This window comes from Homarus americanus, unplaced genomic scaffold (assembly GCF_018991925.1).
Source record: "Homarus americanus isolate GMGI-L3 unplaced genomic scaffold, GMGI_Hamer_2.0 scaffold24057, whole genome shotgun sequence".
Classification (NCBI taxonomy): Eukaryota; Metazoa; Arthropoda; class Malacostraca; order Decapoda; family Nephropidae; genus Homarus; species Homarus americanus.
This window is the reverse complement of record NW_024746050.1, coordinates 506,405-530,937: the sequence shown is the minus strand read 5'-3', so window position 1 is coordinate 530,937 and position 24,533 is coordinate 506,405. Positions and strand designations below refer to the sequence as shown.

General features: G+C 44.8%; 2 protein-coding genes across 4 annotated transcripts in view; both read right to left on the bottom strand.

Moving 5' to 3' along the window:
• Positions 1-16,650, bottom strand: part of LOC121878878 — a 40,756-nt gene extending 24,106 nt beyond the window's left edge. Inside the window, exons 1-2 of one of the 3 annotated variants that reach the window (XM_042385303.1) lie at positions 16,520-16,650; positions 5,734-5,776 (exon numbers count right to left, since the gene is read on the bottom strand). The gene's annotated coding sequence lies outside the window, so the exon portion shown is untranslated. The remainder of the gene's footprint in view (positions 1-5,733; positions 5,777-16,519) is intronic. The other 2 variants (XM_042385304.1, XM_042385302.1) reach the window with 2 other exon arrangements.
• Positions 16,651-19,331: 2,681 nt separating this feature from the next.
• On the bottom strand, positions 19,332-24,326 carry LOC121878894 (C-C chemokine receptor type 8-like). Its single transcript, XM_042385333.1, has 5 exons — positions 24,118-24,326; positions 21,975-22,230; positions 21,055-21,172; positions 20,518-20,673; positions 19,332-19,947 (listed from the first exon to the last, which is right to left on the bottom strand). Exons 1-5 carry the CDS (start codon positions 24,206-24,208, stop codon positions 19,531-19,533), a joined length of 1,038 nt encoding a protein of 345 aa, XP_042241267.1. The 5' UTR covers positions 24,209-24,326; the 3' UTR covers positions 19,332-19,530.
• Between the last annotated feature and the right edge of the window lie 207 nt (positions 24,327-24,533).

Genomic DNA, 24,533 nt, shown 5'->3' with positions numbered 1-24,533 from the left:
CTCCAGAAAATTACAAAATGTACACGTGATAGACAACGAGAGAGAGCATATCTTATCCAACAGGTGATAAGTGAGTATCCCGTCAAGCAGTTTTCGTCCACTTGAGAACTAATAACATCTCGGCTTTTTAATTCCTCACTTAGGTACAGTCTATATCCCACATCACAAGACTAATTAACAACAAGAGAGAGTTAATTAATGTGTACGAGGACAGGTGAGGACAGGTTAAGTACTAAGGTGAATGCTATTTTTTTACCATGATATCATGTCTTAATGAGATGTGTTGCGCTTTATCTTGTATAATGTTGCAACACTGGCAAAGCTATCAACACACTCCTGACTATATGACACTGTACCAACACACTCCTATATAACACTGTACCAACAATAGTCCCCTCTTTATATTATTGTACTCAGGGTGTTGTGGGGTGGTTATGTGTTGTTGGGTAGGTGTAGCAGAATAAGCACGTTGCCCTGTGTCCCCCCCAGTCACCGCACTAGTTATTACGTCCGGTTTTAATTCAGGTAAAAAATGGATCTCCAATATACAGTATTGTGGACCCTTGACGTGTACTCAGCCTCCTGCCTCCAGAAGATCTCAAGTGTGGAGGAAGGTGGTGGTGTTGTGTTGGTGGTGGTGTTGTGTTGGTGGTGGTGTTGTGTTGGTGGTGGTGGTACTGTTGTGAAGGTATTGGTTGTGGTGGTGATAACATTGTGTGTGGTGGTGATGACGTTGTGTGGTGGTGACGTGAACATTGAGAGTGGTGATGTACTGTACTTTTACGATGCAAATGATGTGTGCTCTACTGACCGCGTGTTGTGGTGATGATGACGACGTGTGGTGATGGTATAAATGTGGTTAGGTAAGATTAGTTTAAGTGTTGCAGAAGCGTTAATGTAGTGTTGCGAAGATGTTGATACGGTGTTGCAGAGGTGTTAACGAGGCGGTGTTGTGGTGGTGAAGGCACTATTGAAGAATTGTCTGTGTATTGGCGTGTGGTGGTCTGGCTGATGCTGTCACACATTTCGGATATGTTGGCAGGGCCTAGGGGTGGTAGGAGAGACCCTGCAGGCGTGGGTTGGTGCCCCTTGGGAGGCGAGGGTTGGTGCCCCATGTTTGGTGAAGAACGTGCTTGTGACCGTCAACAGAACACCCCCAACTTTCTCCCGTGTCTCAAGCTGTTCCAACAACTGAAGATTTCACAACATCTACATCCAGGACGAGAGAGAGAGAGAGAGAGAGAGAGAGAGAGAGAGAGAGAGTATGCTTGGTTAACTAAGATAAACTGGCATTATACTGTGCGCAATCTGTGAGAGCCAACCTTGTCTACACTTGAAGCGCTTAATTCCTTACTATGTTATCTTCTTCAAAGACCTTTATCAGTTTTTAACGTTTTTCTTAGCGTAATTTTCTCATCAAGGTTCATTAAACTCATTATTTTTGTCTCTTGGGATCTTGTTACCTAGTTAATGGTTGTTTTATCTGCTGTATGTTTTATCTGCTGAATTACTACCTTCACTCTTTATATATAGGGCACCTCACCTCACCTAATTACTACCTCTAATTACTGCCTCTCATATATATATATAAACTTCCTCACCTTACCTCACCTGTATCTAATTACTACCCCTCAATGCATATATAAGCACATCACCTGTCCTTAATTATCTTTCTTAAGCACCTTTGGTCCTCGTAATATACCTAAACTATAATAGCTATGGCATGTCTGTAAAGCAGGTAACACACACACGATGATTGCCAACGAAAGCGTCAACGATAACGAAGTCTTTCACTATAGCGTTCATCACTACCAAACAATGACATCATCACTATCATCTATAGCCACCATACCAACGAGTCATCACAATTCTCCTCTGTGTTATTATCAATAGTCATCATCATCACCACACTTCATCATCATCATCACCACACTTCATCATCATCATCATCATCACCAGACTTCATCATCATCATCATCATCACCACACTTCATCATCATCATCACCACACTTCATCATCATCATCACCACACTTCATCATCATCATTACCACACTTCATCATCATCATCATCACCACACATCATCATCATCATCATCATCATCATCATCATCACCACACTTCATCATCATCATCACCACACTTCATCATCATCACCACCTTCATCATCCCACCACCACCACACTTCATCATCATCATACCACTTCATCATCATCACCACACTTCATCATCATCATCATCACCACCACCACTTCATCATCACCACCACCACCACACCACACTTCATCATCATCACCACCACACTTCATCATCATCACCACCACCTTCATCATCCCCACCACCACACTTCATTATCATCATTACCACTTCATCATCACATCATCATCATCATCATCACCACCACCACACTTCATCATCATCACCACCACCACACTTCATCATCCCCACCACCACCACACTTCATCATCATCATTACCACACTTCATCATCATCACCACCACCACACTTCATCATCATCACCACCACCACACTTCATCATCATCACCACCACCACACATCATCATCATCACCACACATCATCACCACCAACCAGCCAGGTAACCTCGCGTGAGCTGAGTAATGTCCAGGTAACATTGGATTCATTTTACCTTTTCTTTGTAACCACGAGAAGCGATGTGTGTCGAGTGAGGTCCAGGTGACGACAATATTGTGTGAGTTTTGTTTGATGAGGCTTTACCTGGCTAATGAGGTCTGGGGTGGTGTAGTGGTGACAGGTGTGGTGGTGATGATGGAGAGAGGGTGGTAGTGGTGGTGATGGTAGCAATAGTAGTTGTGATAGTGGTAGCAGTGGTGGTAGTGGTGATAATATAAACACAAGTTATTTAAGGGGAAAGTTATAGGTTTGTTTTAATACTGGGTAGAAGTTTTTTTTCTGTGCTGGCAATTATTATGGAACAACACCCCCTCGCCCTGGCTCCTGTTATTACCTGCCTGCCCTCACCTGTCAGCAGCCAGCTCCCCCTCACCCTCTAAACCTTAACTACACACTGCAGACACAACAACCGACCCTCGTACACCAGCTACACCTCATCTCACTATTTGTTTGGTAAAGAGATGAGTGTTTATGTGTTAAAGGTTTGTTGATACAGTGAAGCTCGTGAGTCGTGTCTGCACCTCGAGCCTCTACTGTAAGCTGTTTCACCTCCCAACCATAATTATGTTATTTACAGAACTCTGGCTAAAGGTGGGGTTATAGTTGGTTTATTAGGCAGCAGTCGTAAAGTGAAGAAACGTTTCGTATGATCACAAGGAATATATATCTCACATTAGATGGTTCCGTCATCACCTGGGGGGTCATTAACATCACGCGACCAAGACCTGAACAAACACAGGTGATCTTGTTTGATACACGACTAAATGGGTAGGTTTAATTGCTCAAACTATGACACCTATTGACACCTCCAAGTGAAAATGACATTCATTATGGTAAAGTGATGAGGAGTCATATAATAGCGAGACAGCTGAAAATATAATGTCACTCACCATTATATACTGACCGTCATACAACAATGTCTTACGATATCTTCCACTGTTTATAGCGGTATCTGTCCGGTATATCTACACATTATATAAAATGGTTCTGCTAAAATAAACTTGATATTCTCTTCTTATTTCTTCTTATACTGACGGTTCTGTCTACCTGCGTCCGTACATACTAAAAGGGAGACGACTGAACACCTAGACCCGCCTACAGTAAACTCTCTCAATAACGGACTTCTCAGTAATGTATATAGTAAACCCTCTCAATAACACGCATCTCCTTAGTGGATTCCCTCATTAATAGAACCCTCCCAATATCGGAGAGAACTTTCAAGAATTAGTCCGGTATTGAGAGGGTTTACAGGGTGAGGGGGTCGTCTCTCACTTCACTATGTTGACGTGATCTCTGAGCTGTTTGTTTACCCCGTCACTGCTTATGGTGACGTCAATGTAGAGTTGTGAACACCGAGTCTCTCTTGAACACCTGTACGAGTTAAGGAGACGATAATAACATACCAGCTGGATGACCCCCGCCCTACCTGATCCAACACGCGTAAGAGGATTAAATAAAGTCTTTTTAAAACTACTAAACAGAGTCAGAAAAACATTGGAACTAAATATAATCTTCCTCAGATCTAAACAGTATAAATTAACATATAGAATTGACTGAAGATATGAGAGCTGCTCCACCACCATGATGCACCCAGTGACTATGTAAGGAGACGCGAGTGGGGTGTTTTTAGGTCTGTGAGAGGGCAATAGCACCAAGGAGTCTAGTAATGTGTGTGTGTGTGTGTGTGATTACAATGATAAGAATAATTAAAGTCGATGTTGAATGCCCAAATGTGATTCAGAAGCAACAAGGACATATAACAGTATAACTCATAGCGGTAACTTCAACATACCTGTAACTTGCATTACCTGTAACTTGCATTACCTGTAACTTGAATTACCTGTAACTTGCATTACCTGTAACTTGCATTACCTGTAACTTGCATTACCTGTAACTTGCATTACCTGTAACTGTAACTTGCATTACCTGTAACTTGAATTACCTGTAACTTGCATTACCTGTAACTTGCATCACCTGTAACTAATGATCATTTGATAAGCAACTTTTCAGTCTTTAAAAAGTAGTGAGTTTTTATATGAGACAGAATGGTAGTGTAGCATCAACACACACACACACACACACACACACACACAGGACCGACCTACACGCTCATATTCTCTCTCTAACTCTCCTGTGTGAAGGGAAATGCAGTTATCAGCACACCATGAACCCAATTTCCCCCGCCGTTCGATATGATGAAAGGAGTGCAGTAATACCTTACCTTAACCCGGAAATATTCACACAGAGTCATATATATGTATTATAGATTACATTTGTTTATCCAAGGTAATTCTATTAAGTGAATATATATTTATCTTCTCTAATAAGGAATATACATATTTTTATTATGTATTGAGTCTATCTGAAACTGTTTTTTTAATATATGACCTTATGTAAATAATGTAGTTATATATCGCCTATAACCCAAGACACTGTTATAATTTACTTCACAATAACACCAACAGTGTAGGCCAGAGGTGTGAAGCAGTGAGCCTCAACACCCACACATAGCTAACAAGGTTCATAAGCGATAACATCAAGTGACCATAACAAGTGCCCACGTATCTGATATCACCTGGTGAGTCACTTGTTTCCACGACAGGTGAAAGAAGGCATCATGACTCACTGTTCCTCCATTCATCTGTTTACATCCGGGTGACCATGTTAAATTTCTTCCCCGACTCCAGTAATAAATAAATCAATCATTATATACAATGTTTTGTTATATATCTAAATTGTTTTTGTTTTTATTTCGCTGTGTCAAACAATTGTGTACATACAGAAAAAAAACAGCAACACTGGACTGGACAACAAAAATGCTCAAATTGTATTAAAACCAAAGACGTTCAGTTGACTTATGACGTTACATGTGAAGCGTCGCCCTATAATTATATCTAGTAAATCTATAATCTGTGTATGTATAGAAATTATCAGTTGTTTTAGAAGTGTAATTAATGTAGTGTTGTGTTCAGTTGGTTGAAATACTTGGACTTGTCTCTTTCATTGTTACTCTAAGACGCTAAAGGTTGCCAACATGTATTGTGTTTTTCTTACTGAAGTCTTTATTTTTTGAGCACTTACTAAGACAATGGCGACCCAGGACATGTTGTGTCTCACCTCTCACCTGTGGGAGGGGAAAAAGGCTTAATACACACACTGGTAAACACCGCTGTTAGTCTACAGTCTACACCCTACAGTCTACAGTCTACACCCTGCAGTCTACAGTCTACACCCTACAGTCTACACCAGAACCTCGCCAACATTGTCAGGTCCTTAATATGTGAAATGTAGAGAGTTAATGTGTATATATATAGTCACACATTACCCCTCAACACGAGCCGTTGATCTATTAACATCCAGGTCCCCAATTACTGCTGGGTTGACAGAGGCAAATGGCGTGAAGAGCCTTGCCCCGAGTTTCATCTTGTCCGGGAATCATACGCAGATCTACTCAGCTGCGAGGCGAGCATCCTGACCATTACACCACAGGTCGCCCCCACACACACACTCCTCTAACTCATGATGTGGCCGGGAGGGGGGTGATGCAGCAGACCCCGGGAGAAGCATACCTGACCACCCACACAGTGTCGGGCGTGCCAGGGTAGTGATGCCAGTGAGTGCCAAGGAGGAGAGTGGGGGGGCACTGCGACCACCCGACACCCTCTCTTCCCTCTCTCTCTCTCCGCTGGGTGTGGCGAAATACTGCACCTCATTCTTTGTACTGCTCGCATTCTTTCCCTCTTTCACCCTTTGCTTTACTGTGCACTGACCGACACAGCCTCACTACCAACACAGCCTCACTACCAACACAGCCTCACTACCAACACAGCCTCACTGCCAACACAGCCTCACTACCAACACAGCCTCGCTACCAACACAGCATCACCACCGACACAGCCTCACTACCAACACAGCCTCACTACCGACACAGCCTCACTACCAACACAGCCTCACTACCAACACAGCCTCACCACCGATGGTCTACATACAATACTTTTATAGTGTTACGGCAGCCGACACACACACACACATACTCGGAGGCGGTGCTAATCCCGGTACTCTCCACCTCACACTTACTGAATGTTACAAATATATGTTCCTTACTAACCTAACGTAACGTAACGTAACCTAACCTAACCTAACCAGAGGCAGCCATTATCAACCTCTTTGTCAAGATTTTGTTCTTTTTTTATGAATTAATAAACACTTTCTGATATTTACTGGAGAATAGGATACCGGTATGAGGTTACACTGAGCAACTTCACGAGGCCACACAGGTCACACAGGTCACGCGAGGTCACACAGGCCACGCGAGGTCACTAACTCTTACCTAGGATCTGATGAGTGTGAGGATAGATTTCAGTTCATTGATCAATAGACACAGTATGACCTTTGAGACGATCACTACATCAATGAATAAACTCTAGTTCTAAATATGACTTAAGATTGTGTATAAGTCAGTCATAATCTCAGAGGTGATAACTCGGTCACCATCGTAAACATAGTCTCTCGTCTTCAACTATTAAAAAAACAAGAACAGAACGATTTCATGACTCATTCCTCCGTTCACTGTTTACGTCCGGGTGACCATGTTAAATTTCTTCCCCGACCTCCAGTAATAAATAAACTGAACAAGATATACAATGCTCTGTTATCTAAACCAGGTATTTTTTATAGTTTTCGCTGTATGAAAACAGAAAAACAACACTGGACAAGACAGCCAAGATAATGAAACAAAAGACGTTCAGTTGACTTATGACGTCACGTGTAAACAATACCTTTAATTTCACGCTTGGTTAACCTTAAGTAAAATGCTTTTGTTTTGATTAAAAAAAACAATTAGGTGTGACTGGAGTGTTTAAAGGTCACGGTTAGTGTACTGGTGACTGTAGTGATCCATGGCTTGGTGACTGTCTTGGGGGACTGTGTGTGTGGGAGCTTATAATACGTGTGTGTGTGTGTGTGTGTGTGTGTGTGTGTGTGTGTGTGAGTCTAATACTGTGTGTGTGTGTGTGTGTGTGTGTGTGTGTGTGTGTGTGTAGCGATCAATGAGTAATGCAGGAGTTGTGTATGGTATCTACTGCTGCGACTGTATTGATTTTAGAATGCACACGCGCATAGTATCGTGTGTCTGTGTGTGCAGTATATGTATGTATGTATGTACGTGTGTGTGTGTGTGTGTGTGTATACGTGCCTGTGTGTGCATACGTGTGCGCATGTATGTGTACGTGGGCGTGTGTGTGTGTAGTGGGTGTGTGGGTTTACTACAACAGGCGGGACAGTTGCTAGGGGGGCGGGCAGTAGGATAAAGTTTAAAGTTGCAGTGGCCAGCCTGGTGGGCCGGAGAGATGCACAGGTTTGGGACCAGGAAGCGCATACACACACACACACACACACACACACAAGAATACTAAAATCACAAACAGTTTTAGTGTTACATTATATTAGGTTAGGTTATGTTAGGTTAGGTTAGGATTCTTCTCCACGCGAAGGATACCAGACTAGTGTTGAAGATGAAACCACAAGGGTCCGGCAGTAGATATATTTAAACCCTTTACATCCACACAAAATATGGCCCCAAGAACATTATCACTTTAGGTCTATGTTACCAAAGTGGAAAATATTCTTCCCAGCCCGTAGATAAACCTCGACCGCCAGTTAATGGATTAATGAAAGTTATGAGGAACTTCACCAACCTTGACAATAAACTTAAGATTTGGGGAGTTTTCTGATGTTTTTTTCTTGTGGTGGTTTATCTGCGTTTGGGAGGAGTCCAGTGTATAATAACCGTTAACAGACTTGCAGACACAGACAGACAGGCCGAGACAGACAGGCAGACAGACCGAGACAGACAGGCGACAGACAGGCGACAGACAACAAACGCCTTCAGCCACGGTGCTTGTAGTGGTTGAAAAAAAAATAAGTTCCATTTACTTCCTGAATTCTATCTATAACTTTTAATTAATTATAAATAAAGGAAGTTCCTGACAGTATAACGGTCTAAGATGGTTTGTTTACATCACAAGTTCCGGGTTGGTGGAGGAAGACGAATGACGACACGTATATATATCCAGTAGGTGTTATCAGGTAATCACACGAGCGAATATTAAAACTAACAATTAAAACCGATTAAGTATCCAATTAGAATGTAATATAGTAATTATATAGTATTTCTTTAGTGTATAATCGCTAGAGTGAGTATTGAAAACATTGGAACTAAACTGTGTGAGTAATGTGTTGAGGAGCCTGTGTTTTGGTTCTGAGGTCGGTCGCTTACACCACCACACCTCACCGAACGCTTACACTACAGCACCTCACACCTCACCGAACGCTTACACTACAGCACCTCACACATCACACAACGCTTACACTACAGCACCTCACACCTCACACAACGCTTACACTACAGCACCTCACACATCACCCAACGCTTACACTACAGCACCTCACACATCACAGAAAATGGATGGGAGTTACGGTACTATGAAAGAGTTCCTTGTCACATGAAGTTAAATATAATCATTCACTTTTTGTTTTATATAGAGTTTTTAATCAGGTGTTCTGAACTGGAAGCGCAGTGAAGGTTGTGCAGTACCGGGAGGTTGTGGGTCGCCAGGTGTATGAGACGACAAGATGTTGACTAAATTAAATGGAGTTATGGAGAAGTGGATTGGTGGGCTCAGTTGAACTACACATACACACCAGTCGCCCCTTCGTTACTCTGATAAAGTGTCATTTCAGTACTTTTAGGTAATTTTTATAGAAAATATTATTCTAATTTGTATTTTTTTACAATACCTTGTTACCTAACCATGGTTGTCATCACCTTGTATTTAGGCTTTGAGACCAATGTTGTGTTTACATGGGAGTGTCATCAGTGTTGGACTCAGGGAGACGACACAGCTGACCTACTTAATCTGACCACGCAGGGAGTTATGACCTCAGAGGAAGACTGAGCTAGATTGGACAACGTGACTACAACAGGTGGGTGGTTGACCTGATATCGGGAAGCACAGACAGTAAGAAGAATTATACTTTAAAAAAAATCTTTTACCTGATGATCAAAAGGTAAATATATCATTATAGACAGGTAAGGTTGGATATTAATGACCCTAATTGGAGGAAAACGTGTATAACGAGTCCCCATTAGACAGAAAAGGTGTATTTTACCTATTTGAGTGAAATAACTGACGGTTGATGTGGTAGGGTAGGGAGGTAGGTGTGGCAGGGATGGTGTGGCAGGGATGGTGTGGTAGGGTACAGAGGGTATAGGGCAGAGAATCGGGCTGGCAGGAGGTGGGTGGTTCTGTGCCAACTGGGCGGGTACGTGTCTGTGGCACTTCCTGGCACCCCACCCCCCTGGCTCTCGTCCGTCACTCTCTAGGCACTACCCCCCAGCCTCCCACCTTTCTTCCGGTAATCCCCCAGTTCTCTTCCGACCCCCCCCCCAATAACCCCTCAGTTTTCTACCGGTAATCCCCCTAAAATCCCCTCATTTTCTCCAGGCACTTCCCTCAGTCAACCCCCAGCTCTCTCTCGGCACTCTTTGGCACTTTACCAAGACACTCCCGACACTGCCAGTTACTCCTCCGGCTTTCTTCCGGCTTTCCCAGGTACTAACTCTGATATTTCCTGAGCTCCACGGCTTTATCTACTTCCGCACTTCCCTAATACTTCCCGGCACTTCCCTGAAACTCTCGGCACTTCCCTCTACTCACCAGACAAGATCCAGTAGTGATAAGGTTGTATGATAATTTGACCTAATCTGAGTAGGACCATCGCGTCACATGGCACCGCAGAACGCATGATGGTGCTGCTGTAAGGCAAGGAAGCACAGTAAACAAAGTCAATATAATAAACAATGTAAACACGAAAATTAATGAGTTTTGTGGCACTGTTCTTAATATATAACTAATGTGGCACTGGTCTTAATATATAACTAATGTGGCACTGGTCTTAATATATAACCAATGTGGCACTGTTCTTAATATATAACTAATGTGGCACTGGTCTTAATATATAACCAATGTGACACTGTTCTTAATATAAAACCAATGTGGCACTGTTCTTAATATATAACTAATGTGGCACTGTTCTTAATATATAACCAATGTGGCACTGTTCTTAATATATAACTAATGTGGCACTGGTCTTAATATATAACCAATGTGACACTGTTCTTAAAATATAACCAATGTGGCACTGTTCTTAATATATAACTAGTTTTCTAAAAGGCGTGTCTTCGTGTCCTCAGTCGTAGAGTATATCAGGATTCTTTTCATCAATTATACAAATGATGTTTACTCGAGAGGAATTACTTACTTAAATCTTCCCAACCAACTGAATTACACTACGTTACGCCTCGTCTTTAAGGCAAGAACAGAGGCAGTTTATTTAGCCTGTCTGTCTCGTGTGTCTCATCTGAAATTGGAATATTTATCTTATGACATCAAGAACGCTTATAGTTTTTACCCTGAAAGATTGTTGAACTTTACATAAACGTTTTGGACGAGCTGCAGGGTGTGTATGTTATGATAGGAGCCATGTTGGATTACTGTTCAGGGTTTACCAGATTTAAGTCTCTATTTGCTTCACTTGGTGCACAGCTTAACGCTCAGTATCACTACCAGTAAGGAATATATCAAACATCAATAAATTCTGAAAAAAAGTTTCATTTGTGTTTCCATTCTAACTTTCTCTTGTTTTTCTTATTATTAATTTTCCTCTTAAATAATTACAAATATTCTGCATCGTTTAACATTGAGGTTATCAATTGTGCTTGGTGTAAGGCGGCCCTGTACTCTCATCTATTATTGACCAACAAATACACAATATAAATAACTATCATCATTATACACATATATTTCATAACTTCCCTAACTTAACTACAAGTCAGTAAGATAGAACACATGACGTAATAAACCAGAGGCCGACGTTATTATTTTCGTAATTTGGTCTAATCCGGGAGCTTGTGTGAAGTTAGGGGTCATTAGTCTAGCTAGTGTCTGGCTGTGGTGTGTCGTCACTCTTATATTACCTGATACAGTTCTTCCCAGCCGGTAGGTAGATCATCACTACCAACAACAGTGACTTTTATCATCACACTACAAGTATAACTAAATCAGCGGGGGAGTAAGAGCAGTAACAGCCACACGCAGAAGGTGGTGCTGCCAGCCACACCCACAGGATCAATACCGAAAAATGTGAATGAAGCGGCGGCGGAAGCAGGAAGGAGGAACGGATCAACACAGCCAGACAGAACAAGGCTTAAGACGCTCACCCATTAACCCCAGCTGTGTGTTACCGTTCACTGTATTGTATATTAATAAAGTTGGCAGAGAACAAGTCGACGGTGCTTATACAGGTTTATCTTGCTACTATTCTTCACCTTGTACCTTCTCGTGTTCTTAGAGTCTTCCCATACTTCTGCTGACCTTCTTAATACCCTGCAACACCTGCCAGTAAGACAAACACATCTCTCGTCGTCCAGTTCATACCCTTGATCCCACACTGAGACCCACAAGACGTGTATATTTCCAACGCTTGATTTAGTTCATGTAAAATAGACCACGACTCTACGGTAGTTGGTAAGGGAACACGTTAGGGAGGCAGCAGGTTTGTTGATACAGGGTTGACACTCTCAGCAACGGGTGATCGGGGGGGAAGGTGTTGACCAATACACTCATACCTCCTTCAGTAGCTGTGAGTCTGGCGGGAAACTTTTGAAACTGAGGACAACTCAACACTGCAGCCATAATCGTGTGGAAAATATATTGACTGGAAACATCTGTAATTGATCCTTATATTCGACGCTGTGTGTGTGTGTGTGTGTGTGTGTGTGTGTGTGTGTGTGTACTAATAATATACATAATAGATAAAAATAACATAGTGTACAGCATTAACTAACAAAAGCTTTCAATGTAATAAGTACAAAGAGTGAACTTACAACACCTACTTATAAACCATTCACAATCTGGTGTTGTAGATGAAACACGCGGTTGTGACAGTGTCTCTTGGTGAGCTGTATGTTGAACACTGACCAGGATAACAGTCAAGAGTTTCCATGGACCAGTTCACGGGTCTTTGTATCATGTTCATTCACGGTGAGTCTTACAGTCTTTGGTAACACTTTGTAACAGTGAAGGGGGTGAGGGTGGGAAGGAGGGGTAGGGAGGGGAAACCATTCACAATCTGGTGTTGTAGATGAAACACGCGGTTGTGACAGTGTCTCTTGGTGAGCTGTATGTTGAACACTGACCAGGATAACAGTCAAGAGTTTCCATGGACCAGTTCACGGGTCTTTGTATCATGTTCATTCACGGTGAGTCTTACAGTCTTTGGTAACACTTTGTAACAGTGAAGGGGGTGAGGGTGGGAAGGAGGGGTAGGGAGGGGAAGGAAGGGTAGGGAGGAGGAGAAGTAGGGAGGAGGGTGGGGAGGAGGGGGTGGGGAGGGGTTGGGGGAGGGGAGGGGGGTAGGAGGGGGTGAGCAGGGGAGGGAGTAGGAAGGAGGGTGGGGAGGAGGGGGTAGGGGGGTGGGGAGGAGGGGTGGAGGTAGGAGGTGAGGGAGGGTGGGGAGGAGGGGTAGGGAGGGTGGGGGGAGGGAGGGGGGTAGGGAGGGTGGGCAGGAGGGGGTGGGGAGGGGTGGACCAGGAGGGGTAGGGAGGGGGTGGGCAGGAGGGGTGGGAGGGGTGGGGGGGGGAGGAGAGGTGGGGAGGGGGTGGGGAGGAGGGTTGGGGAGGAGGGGTAGGGAGGGGGTGGGGAGAGGAGGAGTGGGAGGGGTGGGGAGGAAGGGGTGGGGAGGAGGGGTGGGGGGCAGGGGGTGGGGGAGAGGGGGTGCAGGGAGGGGGTTTGGGAGGAAGGGTGGGGGAGGAAGGGTGGGAGGGTGGGAGGAGGAGGTGGGGGGAGGAGGGTGGTGAGGAGGGGTGGGGAGGAGAGGTGGGAGGGTGGGGAGGAGGGGTAGGAGGGGTGGGTAGGGAGGGTGGGGAGGGAGGGGGTGGGGGAGGAGGGGGAGTAGGGAGGGGGTGGGGAGGAGAGGGGTGGGGAGGGGGGGGGGGTAGGGAGGGGGTGGGGGAGGAGGGGGTAGGGAGGGGGTGGGGGGGAGGAAGAGATTGGGGGAGGAGGGGGTGGGGAGGGGGTGGGGGAGGGAGGGGTGGGGGAGGAGGGGAGTGCAGGGAGGGGGGTGGGGAGGAGGGGTGGGGGAGAAGAGATTGGGGGAGAAGGGGTAGGGAGGGGTGGGGAGGGAGGGGTGGGGAGGAGGAGTAGGGAGGAGGGGTAGGGAAGGGGTGGGGAGGAGGTGTAGGGAGGGGGTGGGGAGGAGTGGTTGGTGAGGGGTTAGAGAAAGGTGAGGAGGGGTATGACCAGTTAGGTGAGGAGTTTGTCATACAGACTGTCAAGTGTGTACATTTATTGTCTGTACCGCCACAAATATCTATACAGTCACCCATAAAGCCTTGTCGCCTCTCTTCCTGAACAACGAACCCCGAGATTCAGACTCGTGAACCCTAGGCACTATACTGATGCATCATTCTGTCTATAAATGCTTCGCTTTTACTATTTCTGAATCTCGGGGTTGAGGAGGAGAGACGACAGAGGTTTTATAGGTGACTGTACTGATGGTGTTGGAAATGCCTATCAAGAAACGAAGACAGGTGTTATTTCCCCTACACTGACACCATCACGGAGACACAATGTATACATCATGGTTCACAGTTATACAGTAACAATTCCGTTTATCTTACCTTCCTTGGTTTCAGTAAAGACAAACTAAATAATAATAATAACTCGTCTAGTACAAGAAATATCCGCTTGGTTAAGAAGACAAACTCACTCGCTACCTGGCAACTCGTCGAGAAATTCACGACAATGAACCGCGTTATTGAGAACCTCACTGTTATATTGACACTTGGTTAATAATAACACCTTCACTAAAGAGGCTGGTGGTCAGGTTAGGTCAAAGATAGTTAAAAGTCGTGACCCCGGCACCCTTGATGACCACCCCCCCCCCCCCAGGTAACACAAGACAGGTGGAGCATTAGGCAGACCCCTTCCTCCAATGATCGCGTAATTCACTTTTGGTTAATAATGAATTACTTAAAATAAACAATTGACGGAATCGTAAACGAGCCACCAAGTGAAATTCTAGTGCAGATGAGAGATACTGGAGCTCTGAGCAAGTTATTGAAGTTGTGTTTGAGAGACCAAGGCATTCCTGGCGTGTGAGTCAGCGTGTTCCTTCTGAAGACTCGTGCGTGATCTGTTATTAACTCCCCCACCAGGTGAGCTGTTATTGACTCCCCCACCAGGTGAGCTGTTATTGACTCCCCCATCAGGTGAGCTGTTATTGACTCCCCCACCAGGTGTGCTGTTATTGACTCCCCCACCAGGTGAGCTGTTATTGACTCCCCCATCAGGTGAGCTGTTATTGACTCCCCCACCAGGTGTGCTGTTATTGACTCCCCCACCAGGTGTGCTGTTATTGACTCCCCACCAGGTGAGCTGTTATTGACTCCCCACCAGGTGAGCTGTTGACCCCCACCAGGTGAGCTGTTGACCTCCTCCACCAGGTGAGCTGTTATGACTCCCCACCAGGTGAGCTGTTGACTCCCCCCACCAGGTGGCTGTTGAGCTGTGACTCCCCCATCAGGTGAGCTGTTATTGACTCCCCACCAGGTGAGCTGTTATGACTCCCCCACCAGGTGTGCAGTGAGCTGTTATTGACCCCCCCAGGTGAGCTGTTGTGACTGAGCTGTTATTGACTCCCCCACCAGGTGAGCTGTTATTGTCCCCCACCAGGTGAGCTGTTGATTGACTCCCCACCAGGTGAGCTGTTGACTCCCCACCAGGTCCCCCCACCAGGTGAGCTGTTAGCTCCCCCCACCAGGTGAGCTGTTGGGCCCCACCAGGTGAGCTGTTGACCAGGTGACTTGAGCTGACTCCCCCATCAGGTGAGCTGTTATTGACTCCCCACCAGGTGAGCTGTTATTGACTCCCCACCAGGTGAGGTGAGCTGTTACTCCCCACCAGGTGACTGTTATTGACCCCACCAGGTGAGCTGTTACCAGGTTGTTGTGACTCCCCACCAGGTCCCCACCAGGTGATTGACTCCCCACCAGGTGACTGCTGTTACTGACTCCCCCACCAGGTGAGCTGTTATTGACTCCCACCAGGTGAGCTGTTATTGACTCCCCACCAGGTGAGCTGTTATTGACTCCCCACCAGGTGAGCTGTTACTCTCCCACCAGGTGTGCTGTTATGACTCCCACCAGGTGAGCTGTTATTGACTCCCCCCAGGTGAGCTGTTAGGTGAGCTGTTATTGGCTCCCATCAGGTGAGCTGTTATTGACTCCCACCAGGTGAGCTGTTACTGCTCCCCCACCAGGTGTGCTGTTATTGACTCCACCAGGTGTGCTGTTATTGACTCCCCACCAGGTGAGCTGTTATTGACTCCCCCACTCCCCATGAGGTGAGCTGTATTGACTCCCCCACCAGGTGTGCTGTTATTGACTCCCCCACCAGGTGTGCTGTTATTGACTCCCCCACCAGGTGAGCTGTTATTGACTCCCCCACCAGGTGAGCTGTTATTGACTCCCCCACCAGGTGTGCTGTTATTGACTCCCCCACCAGGTGTGCTCACTTGCCTTCCACCCATTATAGTTACAGCATGATTAACTTACCAGTTACAGCATAAAATTAGTTCGGGCGTAAACACTATCAATAACCGCCTACTATTATATATATATATATATATATATATATATATATATATATATATATATATATATATATATATATATATATATATATATATATATATATATATATATATATATTCATTACAAAACAAGCGAGAAAGTTAAATAACTTACCTATTTTAAAATAATGTCTTTATGACCTGAAGCCACCAACAACTGCGTCATATTGGCATAAAAGTCAAAATCGGAAATGTTCCACAGCCTCGGACCGGGACGAGTGTTACACTCACTAACCCACTTCCCAAACTGAGGCTCACACTTGGCAGCGAGGTAATTCACTGCAGGAAGCCCAGGGAGAGGTTGTCGTACTGAACCTTCTCTACATACAATACTGTAAATAAATGTTGTATCATTATTTTCACTACACACACAGGCTGCATCACTGTTATTTTAAGCAGAGATGTAGAGTGTAGTTAAGACACTGCAGAAGGTGTTTTGTTTTCTTTTGAGGGAATCACTTACTGTAGTAGTGTTCCTCTCTTACTAGCATCAAATAATAAAGACAAAGTTTTATAGTTTATTAACCAACCTATCCCTCGTGTGTCGCTGAAACATGACGATTTATAAAAAAAATATATATGTATAAAATCTGATCTGGTCACTGTACAGTACTACAAAATCACCGTCCTAGTTATGGGCTAGTAAGGCGGAATAAATAGCCTAGGTTAGGTAAGGAGTTTGTGTTGGCATCTTACAAACTAGCATTAGAGTTATAGTGACTGTGTGGTAGCTTAAGGAAAATAGCTACACTTACCTACAGTACACTAGTCAACTACACTTTTAAACATTGAAAAATAAAGTGTATTGTGGTTACTTTTACCTGTAGATGATAGTGTAGATGATAGTGTGGTACATGATAGTGTAGATGAGAGTGTGGTACATGATAGAGTAGATGAGAGTGTGGTACATGATAGTGTGGTACATGATAGTGTGGTACATGAGAGTGTAGATGAGAGTGTGGTACATGATAGTGTGGTACATGATAGTGTGGTACATGAGAGTGTAGATCAGAGTGTGGTACATGATAGTGTAGATGTTGATGTACAAATCATGTATGTAATAGCGAAGTCTCGGACATTTACTCCCTGACCTGACTGACTGAGAGGAGAGAAGGGGTGATGGCTGCTCGTCATAACATGTTATATAAATTATTGGTTGCATCAAAATGGTTACTGGTGCAGTTGGGAAAATAATGTGTTTTGTGTAGGATGATTTTAACGGGTCCTTATTACATACGACTAAAACCGAAAACTAGACCAGGAATTAGCTAGGTTGAAGTCATAGGTTGAGAACCAAATTGAGGAAAGGTAAAACTTGCATGAACGTACCTCTGAGGGATGATTGTTATTTGCAGACAACACCGACCCTCGCTTTAGTGACCTGTCGGGTGGCGGAAATAGCGTATAAAAAAAACCAGGTTGAAAAATACAAACAATTTATCTCTGTTATAGACTCCGAGGTAAAAAGTTTGAAGCGAAAGATATCCCGTTTGAGGACAAGCTCTGGTGGTGTGGTGCGTGTTGCTGTTATTTACGGCCTTTATTTTAAGTTGCTCTCGTGAAACTTCTGCAGACCTCCTACCCAAATGACGACCTCCAGCCAGTGGTCGACCTCCTACCCAAATGACGACCTCCAGCCAGTGGTCGACCTCTGATCACTTGATGACCTCCAACCAGATGACGAAATCTAACTGGTTGTCAACGTCCGTTCCACTGGTTGACAGCGACCCATGTACCGACCAGTGTTTGCATAGTCACCCAGTATTAGACTATGAAACTGACTTTGATCACTTTCTCGAGTTTGACCCAAACCTCGAGGACGAGTTTGAGAAACACAAGGCACTAAGTTCTATAAAAACCGTAATAGGTTGGGTAATACGGACGAATATTGTGAATGATTTTTCGTACTTTTTTACTCTTAACATTTCTTTCACAAGTATTACACAATCTACTTATTTCCTTACATGTGTTCATACTTCACTGTCATTTAATAAAGTTACGGATTTCTTTAACAATCTTTGTACACAAATACATGAGTCTGTAAGTATATTCAACAAATTTATAACTGCGGTTCATAATTTAGTAAGTGTGTGAGCTACAACACACTCTACTCTCGCCACACTCATTCATACAGAGGGGCTTCCGTTCTTTCACTGCCAGGAAGTTAAGAGACTTTAGATATGAGACAAGTAAGTCACCAGGCATGATAAACTTTAACTAATACACGACAGTTTCGTTCTACGCCTGCACCTCACAGGGTTCCCGCGTGAGCCACAGTTACACCTCATCACTTACAAGTCCTTGACCTCGAACACCATCAGTTACAACAGTAAAGAACGTCAACACCAGAATGATGAGAAGTGTTTTAGTCCACCAGTATAGATGGTGTGTAGCTTTACAGTGTTGTTAGTTTGATTATGTTGTGCACTTGTTCACTGGTGCCCCGAGTGTACAGCATGTGAACAAGAGAACTCTTTCATAAGTACAGTTGCCTCCACGGCCTAGGTGTGTGTGGGGCCACATTTACGAGATGTGGCAGGGCAGCTCCGTAGTCATGGGAGTGAACATGGATTACCCTGTTTGACGGTTCCACGTAATTCAAAGTTAGTCACTCGGTCGTGGCTACACAACATTGCTGCATGACATATTTTGCAGGATTCGTTTATCTGTTTACCGCCTTTACTGTTTGTATCTTATCACAAACAGGGCAATTTTACTGTTTCGCGGCCATTCATTTAGCACTGACGACGGTGCTGAGTACGTCCATGTGGAGGCAATAGTACATTAATGAGTACTGGTGGGCGGCGTGGCGTGGTGGTGGCCACTTTGAGCACTTTGAATATATGGATACAAACATTGTAAACATATTGTAAAACATCCTTGTTGACATTTAAACGTTAAGTTTTGAAGAAATCACACAGGTTAGGTTAGGTTAGGTTTGATATCGACATTAGTTTATTGTTATCTAAAATCTAAGAAAACAATTGGTGTATACAAAGAACAATATTATAATTATACAAGCTGTGTTGCTGGAGTCCATGTTTTAGAATTCACAATGTAATCAGTCAACCTTCCACAAGTATAGGAGAGAATCTGTGGTCGAAGAGAGGGCCGGCCATCAAGACCTCAGTAAGTGTAGTTAACTGTGCTCTCACACGCTTTGTATCTGTCAACTTGCTCCAGAGAGTTAGATAGTGGCTTCAGTGGAGTGTCCCCGACTTCGTTGTCGTCGCTAGCAGAGGATGATAAGCCGAGGTAAGCGGAGAAAGCTGCCGGGATGGACTTGGCCAGGCGGCGGAGTAGAAGACGTCGGTAGTGAAGATTAAGACCCACAAACACTAATGGATCAATCAGAAGGTGAAGGTAAAAGATCATGTGAGTGATGATGGAGGCCAGTCTCTGTTCCTGCAGCTGATGGACAATAACGTGAGGTCCATCGAGCACCAGGTTGGTCAGGAGGACGACTCGGAGGGTGTAAGTGACGTGGTCCATAGTTGAGGCAGACACAGCACACATCCCGAGGTTCTGTTTCTGGTGTATCATCTGTAAGGTAATCGACACATCTTACATTGATTATTTCACTAATCTATGTTTAATAATCTGAATCTAAAAAACATATATTTGAGATGGTCCTATTGAGGCTAATTACAGATGAGAACAATGATTTAGACAATGCGGTGGTCCTTAACTTCATGGGCCGGATGTTATGTTATTATCATCCTAATGTTCCAGGTTTGTGTTCAATTGTCAGTGATGCAGATAGCAAAGTTTATCATTAGTGTATTGTCAAACACTCAGACGAAACACTGAACCACTAAACACTCAGACGAAACACTGAACCACAAAACACTCAGACGAATCACTGAACCACTAAACACTCAGACGAATCACTGAACCACTAAACACTCAGACGAATCACTGAACCACTAAACACTCAAACGAATCACTGAACCACTAAACACTCAGACGAAACACTGAACCACTAAACACTCAGACGAAACACTGAACCACTAAACACTCAGACGAATCACTGAACCACTAAACACTCAGACGAAACACTGAACCACTAAACACTCAGACGAATCACTAACACTCAATAATGTTCGTACTCACCGAAGCTGTCATCAGTAGGTAAGCCACAAGAGTAAGCAGGAACGGCAGACAGTAGTTCACGCCGTACCAGATGTAAATAACATTATTGAGGGTTGAGTTTCTATGACCAAAGTCCACTGCCATGAATCGACCGTTGTAGGTAGCGTATTGGAAATCCTTGACAAAAGAGTGAAATAAGTCAAATGAGGATAAATAAGACGAATAAAACAAACTAAAATGTATAGTGTAAAATTTGAATAGAAAAAAAAACATTGTATAACTTAAAATTAGAATATTGTAGTATTATGTATATTCACCTCAACCCAACACACCTTCACAGGAATTAGTTACAGGTACAGGATTAATAACTTGGAAGGGTCAAGGCTCTGTATGGAGTTTTGGGAATCTTAACTTGACTAATTGGGTAAAATAGTTAGATCACCTGCTGATTAGATAACCGCGGATTATTTCATGTGAAGATTAATCACACCTAACGCTATCTGGTGAGTTAGGTTAAGTTAGGTTAGACACACACACCTGTTAATTAAGAGAACATACCTGGAATATACCAAAGAGCCAGGGAAGAAGGGCGTAGGTGCAGATGAACACCTCCAACACAACTACCATCAGCTTAGTCACACTCTGGTAACGATGGGGACTGAACACAGCGATCATCCTGTACGATAAATGACCACCTTACTACAGTGACCACCTTACTACAGTGACCACCTTACTACAGTGACCACCGTACTACAGTGACCACCTTACTACAGTGACCACCTTACTACAGTGACCACCTTACTACAGTGACCACCTTACTACAGTGACCACCTTACTACAGTGACCACCTTACTACAGTGACCACCTTACTACAGTGACACCTTACTACAGTGACTACCTTACTACAGTGATCACCTTACTACAGTGATCACCTTACTACAGTGACCACCTTACTACAGTGACCACCTTACTACAGTGACCACCTTACTACAGTGACCACCTTACTACAGTGACCACCTTACTACAGTGACCACCTTACTACAGTGACAGTGACCACCTTACTACAGTGACTACCTTACTACAGTGACCACCTTACTACAGTGACCACCTTACTACAGTGACCACCTTACTACAGTGACACTACCTTACTACAGTGACCACCTTACTACAGTGACCACCTTACTACAGTGACCACCTTACTACAGTGACCACCTTACTACAGTGACCACCTTACTACAGTGACCACCTTACTACTCAAGACTTCATCTATTTTCCATTACTAAAATTCGTCTCCCTCCCACAATTCAAGTCCACTATCTTTATTTACATTATGATTATAGAAAGGTCTTTGATATATAGATAACAACCTCATGCCTTAGATAACAACCTCAAGCCTTAGATAACAACCTCAAGCCTTAGATAACAACATCAAGGTTTTAGATGATAACCCTATGACTTAAACACATGATCAGACTTACTTAAATCCAGCGATGGCGGTAAAGTTTATCCTGTCGATCTGAAGAAGTACAGAATTACTGATGGAGAAGAAAATACGAAGACCCTGAGGCACAGACTCCACCTTACAGAAGGCGCTGATGTAGTTGATGAAGGTAACGCCAGGGAGGGTGATGAGACATATGCCCAGCAAAACACTGAAGACGAACACAAGATGTATCCTCACCGCTGGGTTAGTCTTCCGGCACTGAACCAAACACCATAAGCTGGTCGCGTTACCTGTTGGAGATGATGATGAAGGAAGGAGTGAGTTAGGTGACTTAGTGTGAGGATGAATTACGGAAGAGTTATTTGTTGATGATGAGTTACCTAATGGAGAATTGATAGAGCATTGATCTGTGATTAAAGTGATTAACGATGAACAATGGAACTGTTATTTTACACACACACTCTACACCACCACCAACACCACACACACCACCAACACCACACACACACTCTACACCACCACAGACACCACACACACACACACACACACCACACACCACCACACCACACACACACCCACCAACACCACACACACCACACACACACACACACACACCAACACCACACACACACACACACACACCACACCAACACCACACACCACACCACCACCACACACACCACACACACTCTACACCACCAACACCACACACCACACACACCTACACCACCCACAACACCACACACACCACACCACACCAACACCACACACACACACACACCACACACACACACACACCACACCACACACCCACACCACACACACCCCACACCACCACACACACCACACACACACACACCCACACCACCACAGACACCACACACACACACACACCCACACCACACACACACACACCACCAGCACACACACACACACACCACCACACACACACACACACACTCTACACCACCACACACACCACACACACCACACCACCACCACACCACACACACACACTCACACCTACACCACCACCACACACACACCACACACACACACACACCACACACACCACACACACCACACCACACACACACACACACACCACCACCACACACCCACACCACCACACACCACACACACACACACACCACAGACACCACACACACCCCACACCACCACCACACCACACACACCACACCACCACCAACACACACACACACACCACCACACACCACACACACACTCACACCACCACCTGCACCACACACACCACACCACACACACACCACACACACACACCACACACACACACACAACACCACACACACCACACACACCACACCACCACAGACACCACACACACACCACCACCAGCACCACACACATACCTACACCACCACCAACACACACACCACCACACCACCACCCACCACACACACAACACACCACACACACACACACACACCTACACCACCAACAACACCACACACACTCTACACCACCACACACACACACACACACACACCACACCACACACACACACACTCACACCACCACCACACACCACACACACACACCACACCACACACACACACACACACACCACCACCAACACACACACACACACACACTCCACACCACCACCAACACCACACACACACACACACCACCACCAACACCACACACACACACACACACACCACACCACACACACACACACACACACACTCACACCACCACCACACACACACACACACACCCACACCACCACCAACACACACACACACACCTCACACCACCACCAACACCACACACACCACACCACCACACACACACACACACACACACACACACACACTCACACACCACCACCAACACCACACACACACACACCACCACCAACACCACAGACACACACACACACACACACACACACACACACACACCTACCACACACACACACACACACACACACCACCACACCACACACACACACACACTCACATCACCACACACACACTCACACACACACACACACACACACACACACACACACCACACACACACACACACTCACACCACCACACACACACACACTCTACACCACACACACACACTAGACCACCACCAACACCACACACACACACACTCTACACCACACCCCCAACACTCACCTAAAGTACCGAAGAAGCTAATAATACACTTGAGAGCGGCGGAGACAGTCACTAATTCCGGGTACTCAACCTCGGCAGTACATTTGGCCATGACCTCTCTTCGGGAACGCAAAATCCAGCAGACCCGAAGACAGAATATTTGAGCGGTGACTGACACACTCCCTAGACGCTGTGGAGTATGACTGCTACTGCACCTCACTGCCCGGCTTTCAATGATATGCTTGGGTGATATCCTGGCATCCGCTGGTGGTGTCATCATTACAGAGGGGCGGTGGGTGTTGGTCTGGTCCGACCTTAACTTGACCTCACTCACGATAATGTCCTCCTTTAGGGCTGATCTTCTATACTAACTTTGTTTACTAATGTGATATAATTAGGACTTTCTTATATCTCCTGCTGCATCATTTATTAAAGCC